Below are 19,286 nucleotides of genomic sequence, written 5' to 3' on the forward strand. Positions count from 1 at the left end.
AACTACTTGAATTCACAATCAAAATAAATCATGGTTCTAAAATGCGTGAATTTTTTAAAGGGTAATTTTTTAAATTTTTATATGCAAGGAAAAAATGGTAAGTGTGGCTAATTTTTTAAGTTTTTATGTTAGTGGGAAATTTTTAAATTTACTATTCCAAAGTGGCTATTTTCAAAATCCACTCAAAATAAAAACACCTCTTAAACTATACAATATGATCTATTTTCAATCCTTAAATTATCAAGATCTACAATTAATTTATCACTATATTGGATAAATTCATGGTCCTGAATTCGAATCTCATAGATAACAAAAAATTTATCTTTTGCAATTCAGACATTTACACAAAAAATTCAAACGTGTTCTACATAGAATTAATACATTTTAGCTAGTTCATATTTTATATTTTAATAAGTGTTTATAGCCTAGCCCTTCCCTATCCAATGATGATCGGCAGGAAGGCTGGTGGCCTTTTGCGATTGAGGATATTAGGATTGCGGTTGCAAGGGATATGTCGACGCATAGTCATATCCGTATGGTTATATAAGCAGGTTCGTTGGTTCCCTTAGGCTTTGGTTGGGTTGTTTTCTTTTGTTGTTGGTCTCCTGTTTTCTTGAGCCGAGCTTCTTAGGGGTGATGGTTAGGCCGGAACTCCTGAAGTTGTCTCTTCCCGCTCCTGAACCGAATGTGAGTCTTTCACGAGTACTCTTTTTCCTTCTAAGGTCTCTTCTTCTTAGAAGGTTTTAATGAGACTCGATCTTTTGTTTGCTCTCTTTTGCGCTTTCTTGGATGTTTTGTACTCTTTTAGTTTTCCATTAATACAAGCCTTATTCTCATCATCAGCCTAGCCCTTCCCTATATATATATATATATATATATATATATATATATATGGGGGAGGGGGGCTAGGGTAAAAAAAAACTCTTAAAATAATAAATTTGCTATCTAAATGTCTAAAGTTAGAAAATTAATATTTTTGCTACATATGAGATTCGAACTCATGATCATGAATTCATCTAACTAAGTGATGAATCAATCGTAGATCTTAATGATCTAAAGGCTGAAAATGGTTCTTATTTTATATTTTAAGAAATATATATATATATATATATATAGGGGAGAGTTAAAATAAATACACTTCTTAAAATATAAAATAAGAATCATTTTCAACCCTTAGATCATCAAGATCTACGGTTAATTCTTAACCCTGTTGGATAGATTTATGATCTTTAGTTCGAATCTCAAATGTAGCAAAAATTTATTTTTCACAATTCATACATTTATACAGCGAATTCATACGTGTTCTACATAAAATTCATACATTGAAAATTGCTCTTATTTTTTATTTTAAGATGTGTTCTCACAGTAGCCCACCCCTATATATATATATATATATATATATATATATATATATATATATATATATATATAGGGTGGAGTTCTATGGAGACCACTTCTTATATAGAGAATGAAGACCAAATCTTGTGCGTCGATCTTGTTTAATCTAACGGTGATCATTCGTCCATTAATTATTGTAATTTTTTCATATTTATTTATTTCCCTAATTACAACTAATCAAATCTTTTATTTATGTTCAAATCTCTCCCTCACTGTTCCGTCCCTCTCTCCAAACTCACGCTCTCTCTCTCTCTCCCACACGTTCGTAGAAAATACTGATGAACATACTAATGTTCGTTGATATGTTCGTAGAAAAACAAACGAACATACTAAATTTTCTACGAACATAGCAATGAACATTAGTACGTTCATTAGTATTTTCTATGTGAACATTAGTATGTTCGTTTGTTTTTCTATGAACATATCAACGAACATTAGTATGTTCATTAGTATTTTCTACGAACATGTGGGAGAGAGATAGAGAGCGTGAGTTTGGAGAGAGGGACGGAACAGTGAGGAAGAGATTTGAGCATAAATAAAAGATTTGATTAGTTGTAATTAGGGAAATAAATAAATATGAAAAAATTACAATAATTAATGGACGAATGATCACCGTTAGATTAAGCAAGATCGACGCACAAGATTTGGTCTTCATTCTCTATATAAGAAGTGGTCTCCATAGAACTCCACCCTATATATATATATATATATATATATATATATATATAGGGGGCCGCTCCAGAGAGACCCCCTAATTTTAGTGAGATCTAGGGCACGATCTGGTGCGTTTATTTTATCAATCCTATGGCTGATATTGTATCTGGAGGGTGATTTTTTTTCGCAGGGTTCGAATCCTGGAGGGAGCAGAATATTTTAAATTTTGTTATTCATTAGTATATATTGCATTGTTCATTAGTATATACGGTCTTGTTCATCAGTATATATGTCTTATTCATTACGAATTTTTTAAATTTTATTTTTCATCAGTATATACATCTTGTTTATTAGATATACATTTTGTTCATTAGTATTATATATATTATTCATTGTACTCATGTTACACGAAAAATAGGGGGTCTCACTGGAGCGCGCCCCTAAATATATATATATATATATATATATATATAGGGAGAGGTTCAAGAAAGAACCATAAATAAAAGAAGACCGGAGAACCATTTTCAGCCATTCGATCATCAAGATCTACGGTGGATGCATCATCTTGTTGGATGAATGCAGATTCTGGGTTCGAATCCTGAAGGGAGCAATTTTTTTTATTTTTTTAGTGCATTAATTTTAACAGCGAATGCATTAATTTTTATAGTGGATGCATTAGATTTGATGGTTCTCACGTTCTCACAAATAATGTAGTTCTCTCTAGAACCACACCCTATATATATATATATATATATATATATATATATATATATATATATAATGCATTCGCTGTTAAAATTAATGCACTCAAAAAATAAAAAAAATTGCTCCCTTCAGGATTCGAACCCAGGATCTGCATTCATCCAACAAGATGATGCATCCACCGTAGATCTTGATGATCGAATGGCTAAAAATGGTTCTCCGTTCTTTTTTTATTTATGGTTCTTTCTTGAACCTCTCCCTATATATATATATATATATAAATTAATTAATCAAGCTACTCAAATTAACAAACAATTAAAACTACATTTATCTATACTACTATAAAGTGTATATTCTTACAAGTTTTGATTATACTATAATGTCGTTACTTATTTAATTTTTGCAGATAGTTTAGTGTGTATATAAATGTTTTATATATTTCATATGGGACAAAATATTTTGTATCTCAAATACTTTCAAAATATGATAAAATTGATCTATTCTTTTATTATTATTATTATAGAAGCACATATCATAGTACTTTTTTTTTTTTAAACAACGTGTCGTACTAGGCTAGCTAAATCTATATCTATTACTCCATCTGCCACAAAGAGTGTGTGTTTTACTATTTTCGTCCGTGCATAAATAGTGTGTGTTTTTTTTCTTCAGAAATTCTCCTTATATAATAATAAGACCACAATTTTCAAAGACGTCCCCATATGGTAATAGGACCACAATTTTCACGGGCGAAGGGAGTATTTTTTTTATAACCCGTGCCATCCAAAATGTGGCAAATATATTGTGGACGGAGGGAGTATTAAATAGTTTTATTAGAAGTTCAATGTCGGTAGGATCCCGAAATTAAAATTAATTATGTAAAAATATAAAAAATGATAAATGATTCTATAAAAATGAAATGAAATATAAATTTACACTCTTCAAGATTTATTTATTAAATTAATTCTGTTAGTATGGTGTCTGCATGTAATTAGTTTATAGCTTGGGGACCTATATGCATTTAGCTGAGAGATAAGGGAGTAATTTGCAATACTCTGGTAAGTTAGTTAAAACATATCCAACGGATCTATTCTACAATAGGGGAGCAGTTTCTCCAGTTCTTCTTCATCTGCGTTGATCTTATATATAAGCTTAGATTCATTACTACTGCAGATTAGAATTCTTACTTAAGTTTACATTTTACTGTTATAGCTTAGATTGAGAGTGAGGATACATAGCAATCTTGATATATTTGTGAGCTATACGCTTCATCTAGGTTTGAGAGAGTTCTTGTTTTGTAATTTGTAAATCTTGAGTATTAATAGTGAAACTTACTTCTTTTCCGTGGATGTAGGATTGAAAAATCCGGACCACGTAATCCGGTGTCTTGTTCTTGATTGCGTTTATTTTACTTCCTCGCAAGCCAATCCACAACAAGTGGCACCGTCTGTGGGAAGAGAAAGATCGACACACAGGCTGCCGGCGAATTGAGGTTCAATCGGATGAGATCTAGATCGGAGAAGAATTACAAGAATCTGCAACTTTTTGTGGGATTTTCTGAGTTAAAATCAATCGATGTTGACTGCAAAATTCGACACTGAAAAGTTCACAGGGAAGAATGACTTCTCTCTGTGGAAGCTGAAGATGAAAGCTATTCTTATTCAACAGGGGCTAGCTGATGCTTTGAAACTAGAAAAAACACCCAAAGATGGGGAGGGATAGGTGAAACATGAGGAAATATGGCAGAAGACACACAACACGATCATCCTATGCCTAGGTGATAAGGTGCTGAGGGAGGTGTCTAGAGAATTAACTGCAGCAGATGTATGGGCTAAGTTGGAAAGCTTCTACATGACTAAGTCCTTGGCAAATCGACTCTACATGAATAGGAGATTGTACTTGTCCCCTTGGGATGGCCTAGTGGATGGGGTGGTTGCCTGACGTCCAAGAGGTCACAGGTTCGAGTACTCTCGGCCACTATTACCACCATAGGTGGGGTGTGTGAGTGGTTTGTATTATTTATTTAGAAATTTCATCAAAAAAAATAGGAGATTGTACTCCTACAAGATCTCAGAGGAAAAGAACATCTTAGATCAACTTGATGAATTTAACCAAGCCATTGATGATCTGGTTGATATTGAGGTGGAGCTTGAAGATGAAGACAAGGTAATTTTGCTCCTAAATGCTCTGCCTAAGTCTTTTGACAACATGAGAGATGCTATGTTGTATGGTAGGGAAACCTCTATATCTCTAGAGGAGGTCATGAATGCCCTAAGATCTAAGGAGTTATTTAAAGTCTCAATGTCAAAGCAAAGTTCAACAAAACAAAATCCAAGAAGTTATTTAAAGATAAGAAGGCTGGACAAGGAAAAGGGAAGATGATGAGAAGGAAAACAGGAAATGCCACAATTGCAAGAAGCCAGGGCATATCAAGAAAGACTGCTACAGCTGTAAAAGAAAACAAGCTCAAAAAATATCTGCTGATACAACAGATGTAGCTGAACAATTTCAAGAAACTGAAGCTCTAAATATCACATTTTCTAAAACTGAAACTGAGTGGATTCTTGACTCAGGTTATTCTTTTCATATGTGTCCTAATCAGTCTTGGTTTGTTGATTTGCAGATGAAGGAGTTGGGATCAGTAGTCTTAGGAAAAACCAAGTATGCTCAGTTAAAGGCATTGGATCCATCAAGTTAAAGCTCCATGATAATTCTGTAAGACTTCTAACTGAAGTAAGGTATATACCTAGTTTAAAGAGGAATTTAATCTCTCTTGGTTCATTGCAAATGAAAGGATATGAATTTAAATCACTTGAGAATTATCTACGTGTTGTAAAAGGAGACAAACTTGTTATGAAAGGCATAAGAAAACAAACCTTATATCATCTATTAGATAACACTATAGTTGGTGAATCTAAGAGTGTTATTAAATCTGATATGAACTGTGGCATGCTAGACTAGGCCATGTGAGTGAGAAAGACATTATTGAATTAAGCAAACAAAGCATACTGACTATATCTAATGAGGATAAGACTAGAAAATTGTGAAGCATGTCTATTAAGTAAAAGCAAGAAATTGTCATATCCTGTAGGTAAACATGTTTCATCTAATCCACTTCAGTATGTGCATTGTGACTTGTGGGGGCCTTCTAAGACCACTACTATAGGTGGGGGATCTTATTTTATATCCCTAATAGATGATTTTTCAAGGAAAGTTTGGGTTTATATCTTGAAAAATAAATCAGACGCCTTTAATAAATTTGTTGAGTGGTGCAGTGAATTTGAGAATGAAAAATGGTGTAAACTAAGATGTTTAAGAACGGATAATGGATTAGAGTTTACATCAGAGAAATTCCAAGATTACTACAGAGAAAAAGGTATTAAAAGACACAAGTCTGTGCTTGGTAACCCCCAACAAAATGGGATTGTAGAGAGGATGAATAGAACATTGCTTGAGAGGGTTAGGTGTATCTTGACTAGCTCACGGATGCCAGCCAAATTCTGGGGTAAAGCAGTCACTACTGCTGCATATTTAATCAATAGGTGCCCATCTACTGCATTAGAGTTCAAAACTCCTGAGGAGAAGTGAAATGACAGATCTAGTGATTACTCAAACCTTAAAAGTTTTGGATGTCTTGCCTATGTTCATATAAGACAGGATAAACTTGAACCCTGGGCCCTCAAGTGTGTAGTGTTAGGATATCCTACTGGTGTTCAGGGATACAGACTTTGGTGTATAGAATCAGGGAGAGAGAAAACCTTGATTAGTAGAGATGTGGTGTTTAAAGAGGATATTATGCCTTTTAAATCTACTACTAGAACTACTACTAGATGTACAGAGGTAGGTTTGGATGTTGGTAAGAATGATGACAATCATGCTGCTGAGAAAGGTTCATATATACTAGGGAGCAGTGACATCAAACAGGAGGAAGATGATACAAGTGTTAAAAACACTAATGACCTCAGTGAGTATCATCTAGCTAGAGACAGAGCTAGAAGAGTGATCAAACCTCCAGCTAGGTACTCTGAAATAGATCAAGTGAGCTATGCTTTTACAGTAGCTGGGGAAATTAATTACAAAGGACCAAGGAACTACTGAGAAGCTATTCAGAGCACTGAAAGTAACTAGTGGATTAAAGCTATGGAAGATGAAATAGAATCATTGATGAAAAACAAAACCTGGATACTAGTGGATAAGCCTAAGAATCAAAAGTGTGTAACCTGTAGATGGCTCTACAAGAAGAATGTGGAGGTTCACAAAGGTGTTGAGATAATAAGGTATAAAGCCAAGTTAGTTGCTAGAGGGCCAATTTAGTTGCTAGAGGGTCTCTCAGTAAGAAGGTATTGATTTCAATATTTTCTCTCTTGTTGTTAAACATTGTTCTATTAGACTTATATTTGCTCTAACTGCACATCTAGATTTAGAATTGCAACAAATGGATGTTAAGACAACCTTTCTAAATGGTGAGTTAGAAGAAACTATTTTCATGAACCAACAAGAGGGATTTGAGATAGCTGGCTGTGAAGGTCAGGTATGTCTCTTGAAAAAGCCTTTATATGGAGTGAGAGAAGTCCCTAAAAATACTCGAAGACAACCCTGCCTCATACTCTTCATTCTTCGTAGTAGACGTCGTTCTTCAGTTCAGCCGAGGTCAGCCCTGCCAACTTGATTTCAGCTCTGCCAGTTTGGTTTCAGCCCATCCCTAACCGCAGCGCTGCCCTCATGCTGTCGTAGAATCAATATGGTCATGTTCCTGCAAGCTTTATTGCATGGTCTTCTCGCGGAGCCCCCGAGTTGACTTATTCTCCTCGTTCCGAGGTCAGCGCTGAATTTTCCGCGCTGGAGTAATGCATATTTTACTCCTCATCAATTACTATTGGGACGAAGGGTGTAATAATTATCCTAAAATAAATAAAAGAGAAATGCTTATCCATAGCCAATTTTAGAATTTAATTTTAGGATTTTACCAATGTTAACATAGAGATAAGAGTTTAGTTTTCGGCACTTAGAAATTTAACGTGACTCACTAGATGTCATCGTGAAAGTTTTATTTTTAAATGACATTGCATAAAATGACGATGTTTTGTGCTACATGTTAATTTTAATTTTGTGAAATACTCCTTCTGTCCCACAAAGTTTGAGCAATTTCTTTTTGACACGAGTTTTAAGGAGTTAGTATTTTGTGTGTTAAGTGTGGTAGGTGAAAAAGTGAAAATGTGAATAAAGAAAAAATTGTTGCCATATAAGGAAAGTGTTCAAGTTTCACGGGACAACCCAAAAATGAATACTGTTTAAGCTTCGCGGGACGGAGGGAGTAAAAAAAAGTATAATTGATAATATTTTGTTAAAATAATAAATACCATATCTCACTAGCTCACATGTTAGCAATGTTTACTATTTTAAATATTTTTTCTATTTTTTTAATATTTTAAAATTAAAAAATTATTATTAGTCATTCGATCATGAAGATCTACTATAATGAATTCAAATTTTATTAGTGACAAAAATTTCATTTTTTTCATATGCAAATTTAAGGGGTTATTGCCGGAAAATATATGAAGTTTGTCAATTTTCTGGTTTATAACATGACCTTATAATTTGACCAGAAAATACACCAATTTTCAATTTCATCGCAATTATAACATGACTTTATAGTCTGATCAGAAAATACACCAAGTTTCAATTTTATCTCAATTATAATATGACGTTATTTAGATTATTGTTCATCATAGATGTATTAATATTTATTATAACTTCATATTAAATTGTTATGTATAAAATATTGTTAATTGATTGATTTATTTTTATAAAAATTAAGTTAGATGATTAATTATTTATATTAATTGTTTCATAATATATATATATTTCTACATTTTCAACACACAAAATGCATATATATATATATATATATGTATATATTTGATTCTTATATTCAATTAATATATTACATATATAATAAATATTTATCTATTTAAATTATAAAATTATAAAATATTAGGACCAATAAATAATTTAGGCACGTATGTAATAGGAACTATGTTAAAAAGTAAATAATATTCATCAAATATATATTATTTTACATATAGATGTATATTCATCGAATATATATATATATATATAAATATATATATATATATATATATATATATATCGTATATTGTGAGATGAAAAGAAAATTAAAATATTTAATGTTAAATTTTGATATTATAAGTACTAAATTAATTATAAGGTCATGTTATAATTACAATTAAATTGAAAATTGGTGTATTTTTTGGTCAAGCTACAAAGTCATGTTATAATTGAGATTAAATTAAAAATTGGTGTATTTTCTAGTCAAATTATAAAGTCATGTTATAAATCAGAAAATTGGTAAACTATATATATGTATTTTCCGACAATAACCCCAAATTTAACTACGAAAATAATAACTTTGTACGTTGAGTGTAATGTTCTCACAAGAATATACTAGTTCTTACAATGGTCACCCGCACAATTCTCTTGTCAATTTTTTTTTTCAGCTTTTAGGATCTAGTATTTTTTATTTTCTAGGTTTTATGGATTTGTTTTGAAATATCTAGGTTGTTTCTTATTTTATTTTAAATCAACATAAGGAATGCAAGCAATAAAACGGTGCATTACTTAGAATGAAAAACCTGATCCCTTAGCCTATTTAATAACTTGAAAAGATTATAACGACATATCCTAATCTAAATATTGTAATACTTGCAGTTTGATCAATTTTTTTTTTCGGATTTAAAAAATTAATGTTTTAAGTGTGTTTTATAATAAAGTGAATAAGTGATTAAATGTTTCTTTACTTATATTTATTCTATATAAAGAAATTGATTAATTTAATTGGAACGATCCAAAAAAAATTTGATCAGGTTAGTTATGGCAGAGGGAATACAAAATATAGCATGTGAACATAAAAAGGATCTCATTTGAAACACACCTATTCTCTCCATCTTGGAAATAAAGTAGTTTCTCACAAAGAAAAAGAAGTAGTTTCCATAAAACCCCGTTTTTAGAGTAAAGCGTAGTATGATTAACACAATGGTAACATTAATTAAGGCAGAAATTCCTCTTAACTAATAATAGTAATAATAATAATACTATTGAATTGAAAAAGCATGTGAATCATCCACAAATGCAACAGATATCACACTGGAAAATAACAGAATCACAGAGCAACTTAGAAAGAAAGCGCAAAACCAAACTAACAGCAAAAAAGGTAGATAAGATGGCTTTGAGCAAAAATGTTGGCATTGTAGTTCAAAGTTAAGGTTAACTAGGATCATCCTTCTCTAATCATGTACACAATTTCAGAATTAAATCTTAAAAGCAAACCAAATATCCTGACACAACTCAAACTTCTCAATGAAGATATCACATCCTCTATTTTCTTTTCTTTACCCTTTCAAGTGTAACAAGCTATTTCATTTGTGATCATGCTAATTCCATCTCAAAACCAACAAACAAAATGTTTAAAGTCTCACTAGTCTAAAGAGGCACCCATCAAACATTTTCTTGTGTGTCTAAGCTCTGCAGGCGACTAGGCGAAGCGCAACTGAGAAATCTTTAGACACAAGGAATGGAAAAAAATAAAAGACAGTCACCATCTTGGAAATGCAAGAATCAAATGTATTTCCAGTTACAACAAAGGAATACATTTATGACTTGAATGTATTTTCTTGAATAATAGAAAGCTGTTAACCATCATCATCCCAGATCATTCACCACTTCACGGATAACAATTAGAATTGATATAAAAAGCATTGTGCAGTCAAAACTTCCTAACAAGCAAGAATATGAAGACAAGCAAAAGAGTCCAACTTCTAAACCAACATAAAATGTAAAGCACCAACCACCTTCAATTCTAGTCCTTCTTCTCAGCTCCTTCAATCTTTGGCTTCTTGGCTGTTGCCTGCGAATACAAGAAGGTCCCAAAAATGGCAATGGCAGATCCAAGTGCATTGAGTGGTCGGACGGGGTTCCTGAAAACCAAGACACTAGCTATGATGACGACCACTCTCTTCATGGTATTCCCAACAGAGAAGGTGAGGGGGCTAATGTCATCGAGGGCTTCATACGAGGACTGGTTATAGAGGTGATAGAATATCCCAGATATTAACACCCAAAGGTAAAAGGTCGACGGATTTCCAATGCTTGCAATGGCCTTATGGTAGCCTGCAACCCACTGCGAGCCTTCCACAAACACGGCCACCGGGAACAGATAAAACAGAGAAAGAATGGTAATCCAACCATACAAATTCAAGCCGTTCACCTCTTTGAAACGATGCAAGCTCTTCTTAGAGTAAACATTACGAAGCACAAATCCTACATTACTAATCATAGCACCCCAAAGACCCCCAAAATTGAAGGAAACCTCAGTCACAGCAGCCAATGAGCAACCAAACACGATAGGGAGGATCGACAGCCACACTTTCAATGGATACGAATCACCAATTAAAGAAGAAAACATAACGGTAAAAACAGGCTCAGCAGATTTGATGACATGAGTGAAAGAAACAGCAACTTTAGAGAATGAAACACAAGCGGAAATGTGGCCTACAGTGTGGAAAAGTGCAGGTCCAAGAAGCGCAATAATGAAAGATTTATCTATTTTGGGGCATGGCTGCAGCTTCGAAGACCAGAGCATTAACATCCAAACAGAACCGCAAAATAGCTGAAACGATGCGAGAAGCCATGGATATGGGAAAATATTCAAAACCTTCTTGTTGTAAATATTGAATACAATGTTCTGAAAATACCACAGCCCGAAAACAACGGCTAGCTTCTTGTTCATGCCGGGCTTCGGGGATCCGATTTCGCCATCCGGGCTCGATTCTTGCGGGGCTCCGGTTGCTGCCCCGAGCTTCTGAGAGGGCAATCTTGAAAATGGGTGCACCAGAAATCTCCCAAAATCTGATCTTGATTCGGAGATCCGGCAAATGGGGGATTCGAGCGGGAATCCATGACCCGGATTTCTGAGCGATTGAGCTCTGTTTCGATCCAGAAGTGAGGCGTTAATCCGGTGTCTGCTGCTGGGTTTTGAGAGAGTGACATTTGAGGGCGGAAGAAGGTTTAAAGATAGCATTTTTCTGCAGAAAAGGAGTTGGGAATTTCTTGCCGAGTGCACAAGTAGTGAATATAGAGTAGAATGAAGAAGGTGAGCGCACCTACCCACCAACTATTCAAGCAGACGGATTTAGGTTCGGCGCTGCGCATATGCTTTTCGAAAAAATAATTGATTAGTAGTATTTGGCATTTGTTTTCTCTTTCATAGGATCTTGTTTCTGTTGCTCCCTATAATTTAAACCCAATCGCACGTGTCTCAAGGAATCAATGAAGAACAGCGCTTTTGAAGCGTCGCCGCCGCAACGGACAACTTTGGTATATTGTTTGTGCGAGGTCCGAAAGCTTCACTTTCTATCGTATTATTACTGCCATTTTTAGAGGGGTTTTGGTATAATTACTAGAGTTCTTTGTAAAAATAGTCAATTCCCTAACCCATTTTTTTAAAAAATATCTATAACCCGATATTTAAGGCAGTGTTATTTGACTCTAAAAGTTGCCAACTTCCAAAATTGACAGTCAACCTTACGAACTTTCTCAATAATAATACTCCCTCCCTCCCCCAATTAAAACCCCATCTAAAGATCAACACGAAAACTAAGAAAATTGAAAAAACTATTTTGAATGAAATATAAGCATAATTATTTACTTTTTACTAATATTTAATTAGAGATTGTTTTTACTTTTGTGATTATCTTTATTATCTTTGACTATTCCATTTAATTTTCAATCTATTAGAGCACTCCCAGCAGAAACCCTAAAATTATGCTCCTGTATTCTTCCCTAAAGCTTCCCTATTTAATTTTAGGATCTCGATTTTATAAATGCATACACCAGATCTCCTATTTTCTACATAAAAACAATAATTATGTGTGGGCCCTACTAATTATAAGCTTAAAATAAATTTAGGGTGGGTGTAAATTTAAGATTGAATTTAGGTAGGTGTAAAAAAATTTGTGGGCTCCATCCAATTTAGGGGATCTGCTGAATGCATTTTTTATCTCATTTTCAATTGTTTTAGCCTAAATTTAGAGTTAGTGATGCATTTAAGTGATCTGCTGGGATTGCTCTTAATCTTTGACTATTCCATTTTAATTGTGACTATTCCATTTTAATTTTTCTTTATTTATCTGTTAGTTTTTTTTTCTTTTAAATTCGAATCACGGCAATAAAAACTTGAAATAAAAGATGAAATTTGGAGGCAAAAGGAATTTTCATTGAACTAATGTATGCAAAATTACAGAGTTGATGAGTAAATTATCAACACACCAAAATAATAAAAGAATAATCGGTAGAAAGGAAAGAGAATCGGAGTTGAAACCACAGATAATATTTGAGAGAATTTGATCTTTTCTATTGATTTCAAATGGGAATAGCTTGCTTACAAATGACGATGATTCCACTATTTATATGAAAGAATTACATAAGGGGTAAAAGTGTAAAATCTATCTCCTCACGTACTCCGCATGTATTCTTGACTTTTCCACAACAATCAATTTTTGTTGAAGCATGAAGCCAATTCAAGTCCCGATCTTGGGAAGATGTTCGTCGGACTTCATTTCCTGAGCTTGGGCCGCCAACTTCGTAAGCTTCCAATCATAAACTCTGATAAAAGGAAAAGTTTTAACTTTGCAACTCGGGCTATCAACGCCATTCGACCTGGGCCCTCAGCACCGTGGGCCCTAATAAACTCCTAGCAGAAGAAAAGCTTGACACTTTAACTCTGTTGTTAAACGTTGTCCAAGATGAAAACAAAACTTCCTTGATCCTTCAACTTGGGCGAGATGGGCCTGGGCTTGGGCAGAGCATCCTCAACTCCAGTTATAGGAGAACTTAGCGTCTGTTTACCTCATTTTTGGTTGATATTTGCAGGTCTTGGGATGCACGTTTGAGCATGCTCTTCGCATATTTGTGTTATTTTATACTTGCTCAATGGCTTTGTGTGCGTTCCTGTTGTTTTGTAGGGTGTCGTGGTGTTTTTGGCATTTCGCGAAGCTTTTTGTTGACACGTCTTGGATCTCCCGCTTCACAGAGTTGTACGGGGATCTCGTTGCTCGGTCAGCGAGTCGCCCCCGACCCAGCGTTTTGGATGTATTTTAGAAGGAAGCTGCAGCCACTGCCGCCTCCACCCACGGTGCTCGCTGCCCCGCGTTACCCGCAGTGCATTTTCTGCGTAGGGGGTAGGCGGCGGCGCTGCCTCACGCGGCCTCCGCCTCACTGCAGCCGCTGCCCGCATATTTTTTCGGCAGTTTCGTTTTTCGGGTTTAAAATCCTTTTTTTCTAGGGTTTTCTTCTCACTCTCGCTCCAACAGCCTCCATCTGCTTTTTTACTGTATTTCCCTTGGTTTTGGTAGATAGAAACGTGCTTAGAAACATTTGGATTCCGTTAGATAGGTTCATATTTCATCCACGTTGATCTATTGTAAGAATTCTTCATTTAGTTTTTTGCTTAGTATGATTCTTGATTATTTACTTTTGGTTGCTTATAGATTAATTTGAGTTATGTTTTTGCTAATCTCATTACCTAGATAATCGTTGCTTTATTATTATTGATTTAATTACTGCTTTCTAGAGTGCTAGATTAGAACTCTAGTTCTATATGCTTTCTTTGCCTGCTTCCTATCTTTATGTGTGTTGTAGCACGACCTATAATTGACATAGATGGCACAATACTATTTGATGAAAAGTTTGGCATATTTCCTTTCACAACAAGAGAAGCAGCTCAAAGGAATTCAGAAAACAGAACCAAAGGTACCATGGAATTGAAGCCTATTGCAGCCATTACTAAGGAAGTCATAAAAGCTTGCCTTATTAAAGAGGTAAGTTGCATCAGTTTTTATTTTATTTTTGAATGCTTATCAGAATCTGTTACAGATTCATCATTTAGCTCTTTCTTTCTGAAGGGTTGTATACTGAAAGCAAGACTTTATGGTTGTATACATTGATTCTTTGGTTCACTATGATTCTTCTATCTGAAATATTGTTATTGCATAATCCTATTATAGTCCAATTTATCTCATACTATAGATTATATGGTGTGTTGTAGATCACAGAAGATCATATAATCGGAAAAAGATGAGATATAAATTGAGTTCACAATCGAGGCAACTATGGACGAATTGCTGGTTTAGATTGTAGCATAAATGGATAAATAGTTTGTCTTGGCTATTTATTTATGCTAGTATCTTCGTGTATTGAACAGGATCACAGTGAGATGAATTCTTATATTCTAACTAATTAAGAATCAAGATCTCGGCGACTTAAATAGTCTTAACCTTAGTTGGATTAATCGGTGTGAATAATATATTGACTATTGCTTTGATTTATCATGGGTGAGAGTTCTCTTGAAGCTCAATATACTCGATACTTTGGGTGATAGCAATTATTATTTGACATGCGATTATATTGCAATAAGGAACCGTGTCCTGCTAATAACAGGATGATAATATCATCTCGAGGAACTTAATAAGTTTATCGTATTAAACCCTGCAGGTGGAATTAGTTCCGATACGATAATAAGTTTAAGTGGTAGCACTCGAGATGTCGTTTATTATTAAACGACTAATTAATTAATTAATTGATCATCAGAGAAATTAATTAATTAATTAATGGATATTGGATATCTTAAACACGAGGATTAATTAAGTCTAATACTAGCCCCGACTCACCTAAAGAATAAAGAGGTAATTCAGTATTAATTTTCTAGTGGAATAAATTAATACTTGTGTCTCGATTTTATTCTGGGCTGAATAAGAAAATCGAGCACTGGGAGGCCAAACTTTATTCAAGCTAGTAGATCCCCGCTTGGCCCAATAAAGGTTCAACTCCTTAAGTGGGCGTCCCCTCCTCTCTTAAGCCTTCGGGCTTGGTTTGATTTAATTATATTTTGGGCTTATTATTTAGGTATGTCTAATACCTAGTATAAGTAATAAGACAACCCTAAACCTAATTAACTATCATCATACACGTGAGAGCAAGATTGAGAGGGAGTAGACGCCAACTTTGAGGGAGAGGGCTTGAAGCACGTTGCCACCCAACGTCGAGCTCTACCGTGGGAACAAGTTGGAAGATCAACACTGGAGTCTTTGATCGTCGAATTTGCAAGTAAGTTTCGTACCCTTGCAATAGGCACTTGTGATTTTTGTATGTACTTGTTTGGCATCTGGAATGGGTCACGGGCAATTGGATCATACGTCAAACTATGGTTCCTTCAAGTGGTATCAGAGCCGTGGTTCCAGGATTTCGGCTCTGCCGGATAAATGAGTAGTAAAATCACTAGGGTTTTACGTTAATGTTATCCTGTTCTGTCGTTTTGGCTGTTTTTACCACGAGAAAATCCATGGTTAGTGTAGCTTTTTTCCGCTGTATTCGTACTTTGCTTTCTGTTATGTACGGGTCATGGTTTGGCGGAGAAGAAATGGTGCTGATGTGTAGATGGCTGTAGTTAATTTGCGCCTTCTCCATCTGCTAAGGTTTGATCATGGTGAGGATATGGGATGAACGGAATCCGATTCACTAGAGTTCTAACTCCAGCGTCTATGGTGTTCAGATCTAACTCATCACTGATCGGATCAATGGGTGGATGAGGCGCGATGACTATGGTGGCCAAGGCAGCGTCCGCTTCGGCGTTGATGCTGCTGTGCAGCCCTGTTTTGGCGGAACCCTAGGGTGTACTAGGGTTCTGGTATGTATATAGGGTGCTCTGAGATTTGGGGGCAACTCCTGAGGTGGTTGCTGAAACCCTAATCCAAGTAAAAACCCTAGTGCAGGCGTTGAGCTCTGCTCTGGTGCTGAGCTCTGCTCTGGCGCTTGAGCTCTGCTCTGGCGTTGAGCTCTGCTCTGGCGCTGAGCTCTGCTCTGGCGTTGAGCTCTGCTCTGGCGCTTGAGCTCTGCTCTGACCTTGAGCTCGGCTCTGGCTGGGCAGCTCTGCTCTGGCCTCGAGCTCTGCTCTGGCGTCGAGCTCGACTCTGGCGTCGAGCTCTGCTCTGGCCTTGAGCTCTGCTCTGGCTGGGCAGCTCTGCTTTGGCGTTGATCTCTGCTCTGGCATTGAGCTCTGCTCTGGCTGGGCAGCTCTGCTCTGGCGTCGAGCTTTGCTCTGGCATTGAGCTCTGCTCTGGCTGGGCAGCTCTGCTCTGGCGTTGAGCTCTGCTCTGCCTCGGGTAGCTCTGTTCTGCCTTGAGCTGCTCTGCTCTGCCTTGGGCTGCGCAGATCTACCGTGTACCTGATTCTTAGCGGGAAGCTTTGTGGAAGACGATGAGGATTGCCTAAAGACGAAGACTTTTGTAATAGATTAGTTTGCCCTTTGTAATAAAGTAGGCAGGGACGAACAGGTTCCAATTTCTACGACAAGACGACATCTTTTATGTTTTTATTGTCGTAAGCATGTCGTGGATTTTATCACCGTTAAGGTGTTTTGAGCATGATTTTATTTGCTTATGTGTTTTTTTTAAATGCGCATAGAATATCATGCTAGGTTCTATCACGTTTTCACTAAGCACGTTTTAATTTCAAGCGAGCATGTTTTATTACGTTCTAGAAATGCATGCTTAGGTTTTCAGTGTCAACGTGATTTAACCTGTAAACCTTTTGAAGTAAAAGACTAAGCGGAAAATTCAATTTTTTTTAAATAAATAAAATTGATATAGACCTCCACAGTTGGTTTAAGACAAAGTAAATTGATAATTGGTGTAAACGTCCACACGAACGTGGCTTGCACTCGTTATTAATTTGCAGCTTTTGTCGGTTAAACTTCTAAATTAAAAATATTTTAATCTTGTGAATAAGTGGGAGCTTTGCATGTAAACGTTCACACTATCGTGACTTGCATGTATTAATTTCTGCGTGTTATTCTGGAAATGATTAAAATTAATTATTTTAACCTTGAGAATAGTGGGAGCTTCTCGTGTAAACGTCCACACGAACGTGGCTTGCACGGGTTAGTTTGTCATGGATTATTCTAGGAGGGGTTAAAATAAAAGATAGTCATAAAGTTGACTAAACTGTGGTCATAGCTTAGGCTTTTATTTCAAGTACAACTCCCCAACGGAGTCTCTTCTTGAAATTGCGTGGTCTAGTCAAGGTCTGTTTATTGGTCCCATTTTGTCATAAGGATAAGTTGACAATGGAATGAGACCAAAGACTGGGTGTCTGGTCAAACGAAGAGCACGTAAACGTCCACACGAACGTGGCTTGCGTGTAATTCGATTGGGCTAACGGAGGTTTCAATAATATTGTTTTATCAAAAGGTTACAATATTATTGCTACAAATCTTTATGCAATAACGTGTTTTTCTAATGTGCGCTTGTTTGTTTATATTTCAGATATGACTGTTACCCCGCTTTTGAATGTTTTATCTGCTAAGCCGCTTACTGGTCCGAATTTTTTGGAATGGAAGCGCAATCTGGGATTTGTCCTAGACGCGGAGGAGTATAAGTTTGTGCTTACTACTCCCGCTCCCGCGAACCTTCATACTCGGTCTTCCGAAGAGCAAAGGGAGGCCCATAAGCGGTGGCATATGGCGAATAATATGGCGAAAGCTTATATTATGACCACTATGTCTTCTGCGCTGCAACTGCAACATCAGTCGTTGGAGACTGCGGCTGCAATTATGAGGAACCTCGAGGAGCTCTTTGGGGAATCGGACCGATCAGTCCGTTTTGAACTCATGAGGAAACTCGTGTCTTCAAAGATGACGGAAGGTTCGTCTGTGCGCGAGCACGTGCTTGGAATGATTAATCATTTCAATGAGCTGGACGTGCTCGGTGGAGGAATCGAGGATGCTACTAAGGTAGACATGGTTCTCCACACTCTGCCAAAATCCTACGAAAACTTCCGACTCAATGCCGTAATGGGCAAGAAAAAGTTCACTCTAAATGAACTGCTTAATGAGTTGGTAGCGGCCGAGGGGGTCATGGGAAAGAGTCCACAGGCTTTGGCCACTGCCACATGACCCAGTTTTCCACCGAAAGGTAGGAAGAAGAAAGGGGCCCATGGCAAGAAAAGCCAAGCAAAAGGTGGGAGCAAGAAGAAGCTAGGCCCGACCGGAGGCGTTGGCAAGCCAAAGGGGAAAGGGAAATGCTTCAAGTGTCAACAAGTAGGACATTGGAAGTCTGACTGTCCCATGTGACAAACATGGTTTTCGTACCTCAATATCGCATGAATTGTTGTCATTTTCCCCCATGAATTGATTGCTAATATGTGTTTGTATCCCAATTTTGAGTTTTGTTGAGTTTTAATTCCTTGGTGTAGTTTTGGAGTGATTTCAGGGAAAATCAAGAATTAATTGGAGGATTTTGAAGACATGAGATCGAAGTACGTCTCGAGAGGAATCCGTGAGCGCAAACGGCGACCAAATCCGAGTCCGGACGAGGGAGAACGGAGCAAAACGAGCGGACTGTGCAAAACGCCCAGTACCCCGCGGTCACCACCCGCGGCCGCGGGGTAAGACCGCGGGTCAGCTG

General features: G+C 36.3%; 1 protein-coding gene across 1 annotated transcript; it reads right to left on the reverse strand.

The window, feature by feature from the left end:
• Window positions 1–10,371: 10,371 nt before the first annotated feature.
• Window positions 10,372–12,191, reverse strand: LOC131015936 (xylulose 5-phosphate/phosphate translocator, chloroplastic). The gene has a single exon (XM_057944458.1). It carries the CDS (start codon window positions 11,846–11,848, stop codon window positions 10,628–10,630), a length of 1,221 nt encoding a protein of 406 aa, XP_057800441.1. The 5' UTR covers window positions 11,849–12,191; the 3' UTR covers window positions 10,372–10,627.
• Between the last annotated feature and the right edge of the window lie 7,095 nt (window positions 12,192–19,286).

The sequence above is a fragment of the Salvia miltiorrhiza genome, chromosome 3 (assembly GCF_028751815.1).
Source record: "Salvia miltiorrhiza cultivar Shanhuang (shh) chromosome 3, IMPLAD_Smil_shh, whole genome shotgun sequence".
Lineage (NCBI taxonomy): Eukaryota > Viridiplantae > Streptophyta > Magnoliopsida > Lamiales > Lamiaceae > Salvia > Salvia miltiorrhiza.

Bases quoted from the DNA above. Each gene is read 5' to 3' on its own strand.
- LOC131015936 (XM_057944458.1), bottom strand. From the start codon at position 11,848: ATGCTATCTTTAAACCTTCTTCCGCCCTCAAATGTCACTCTCTCAAAA.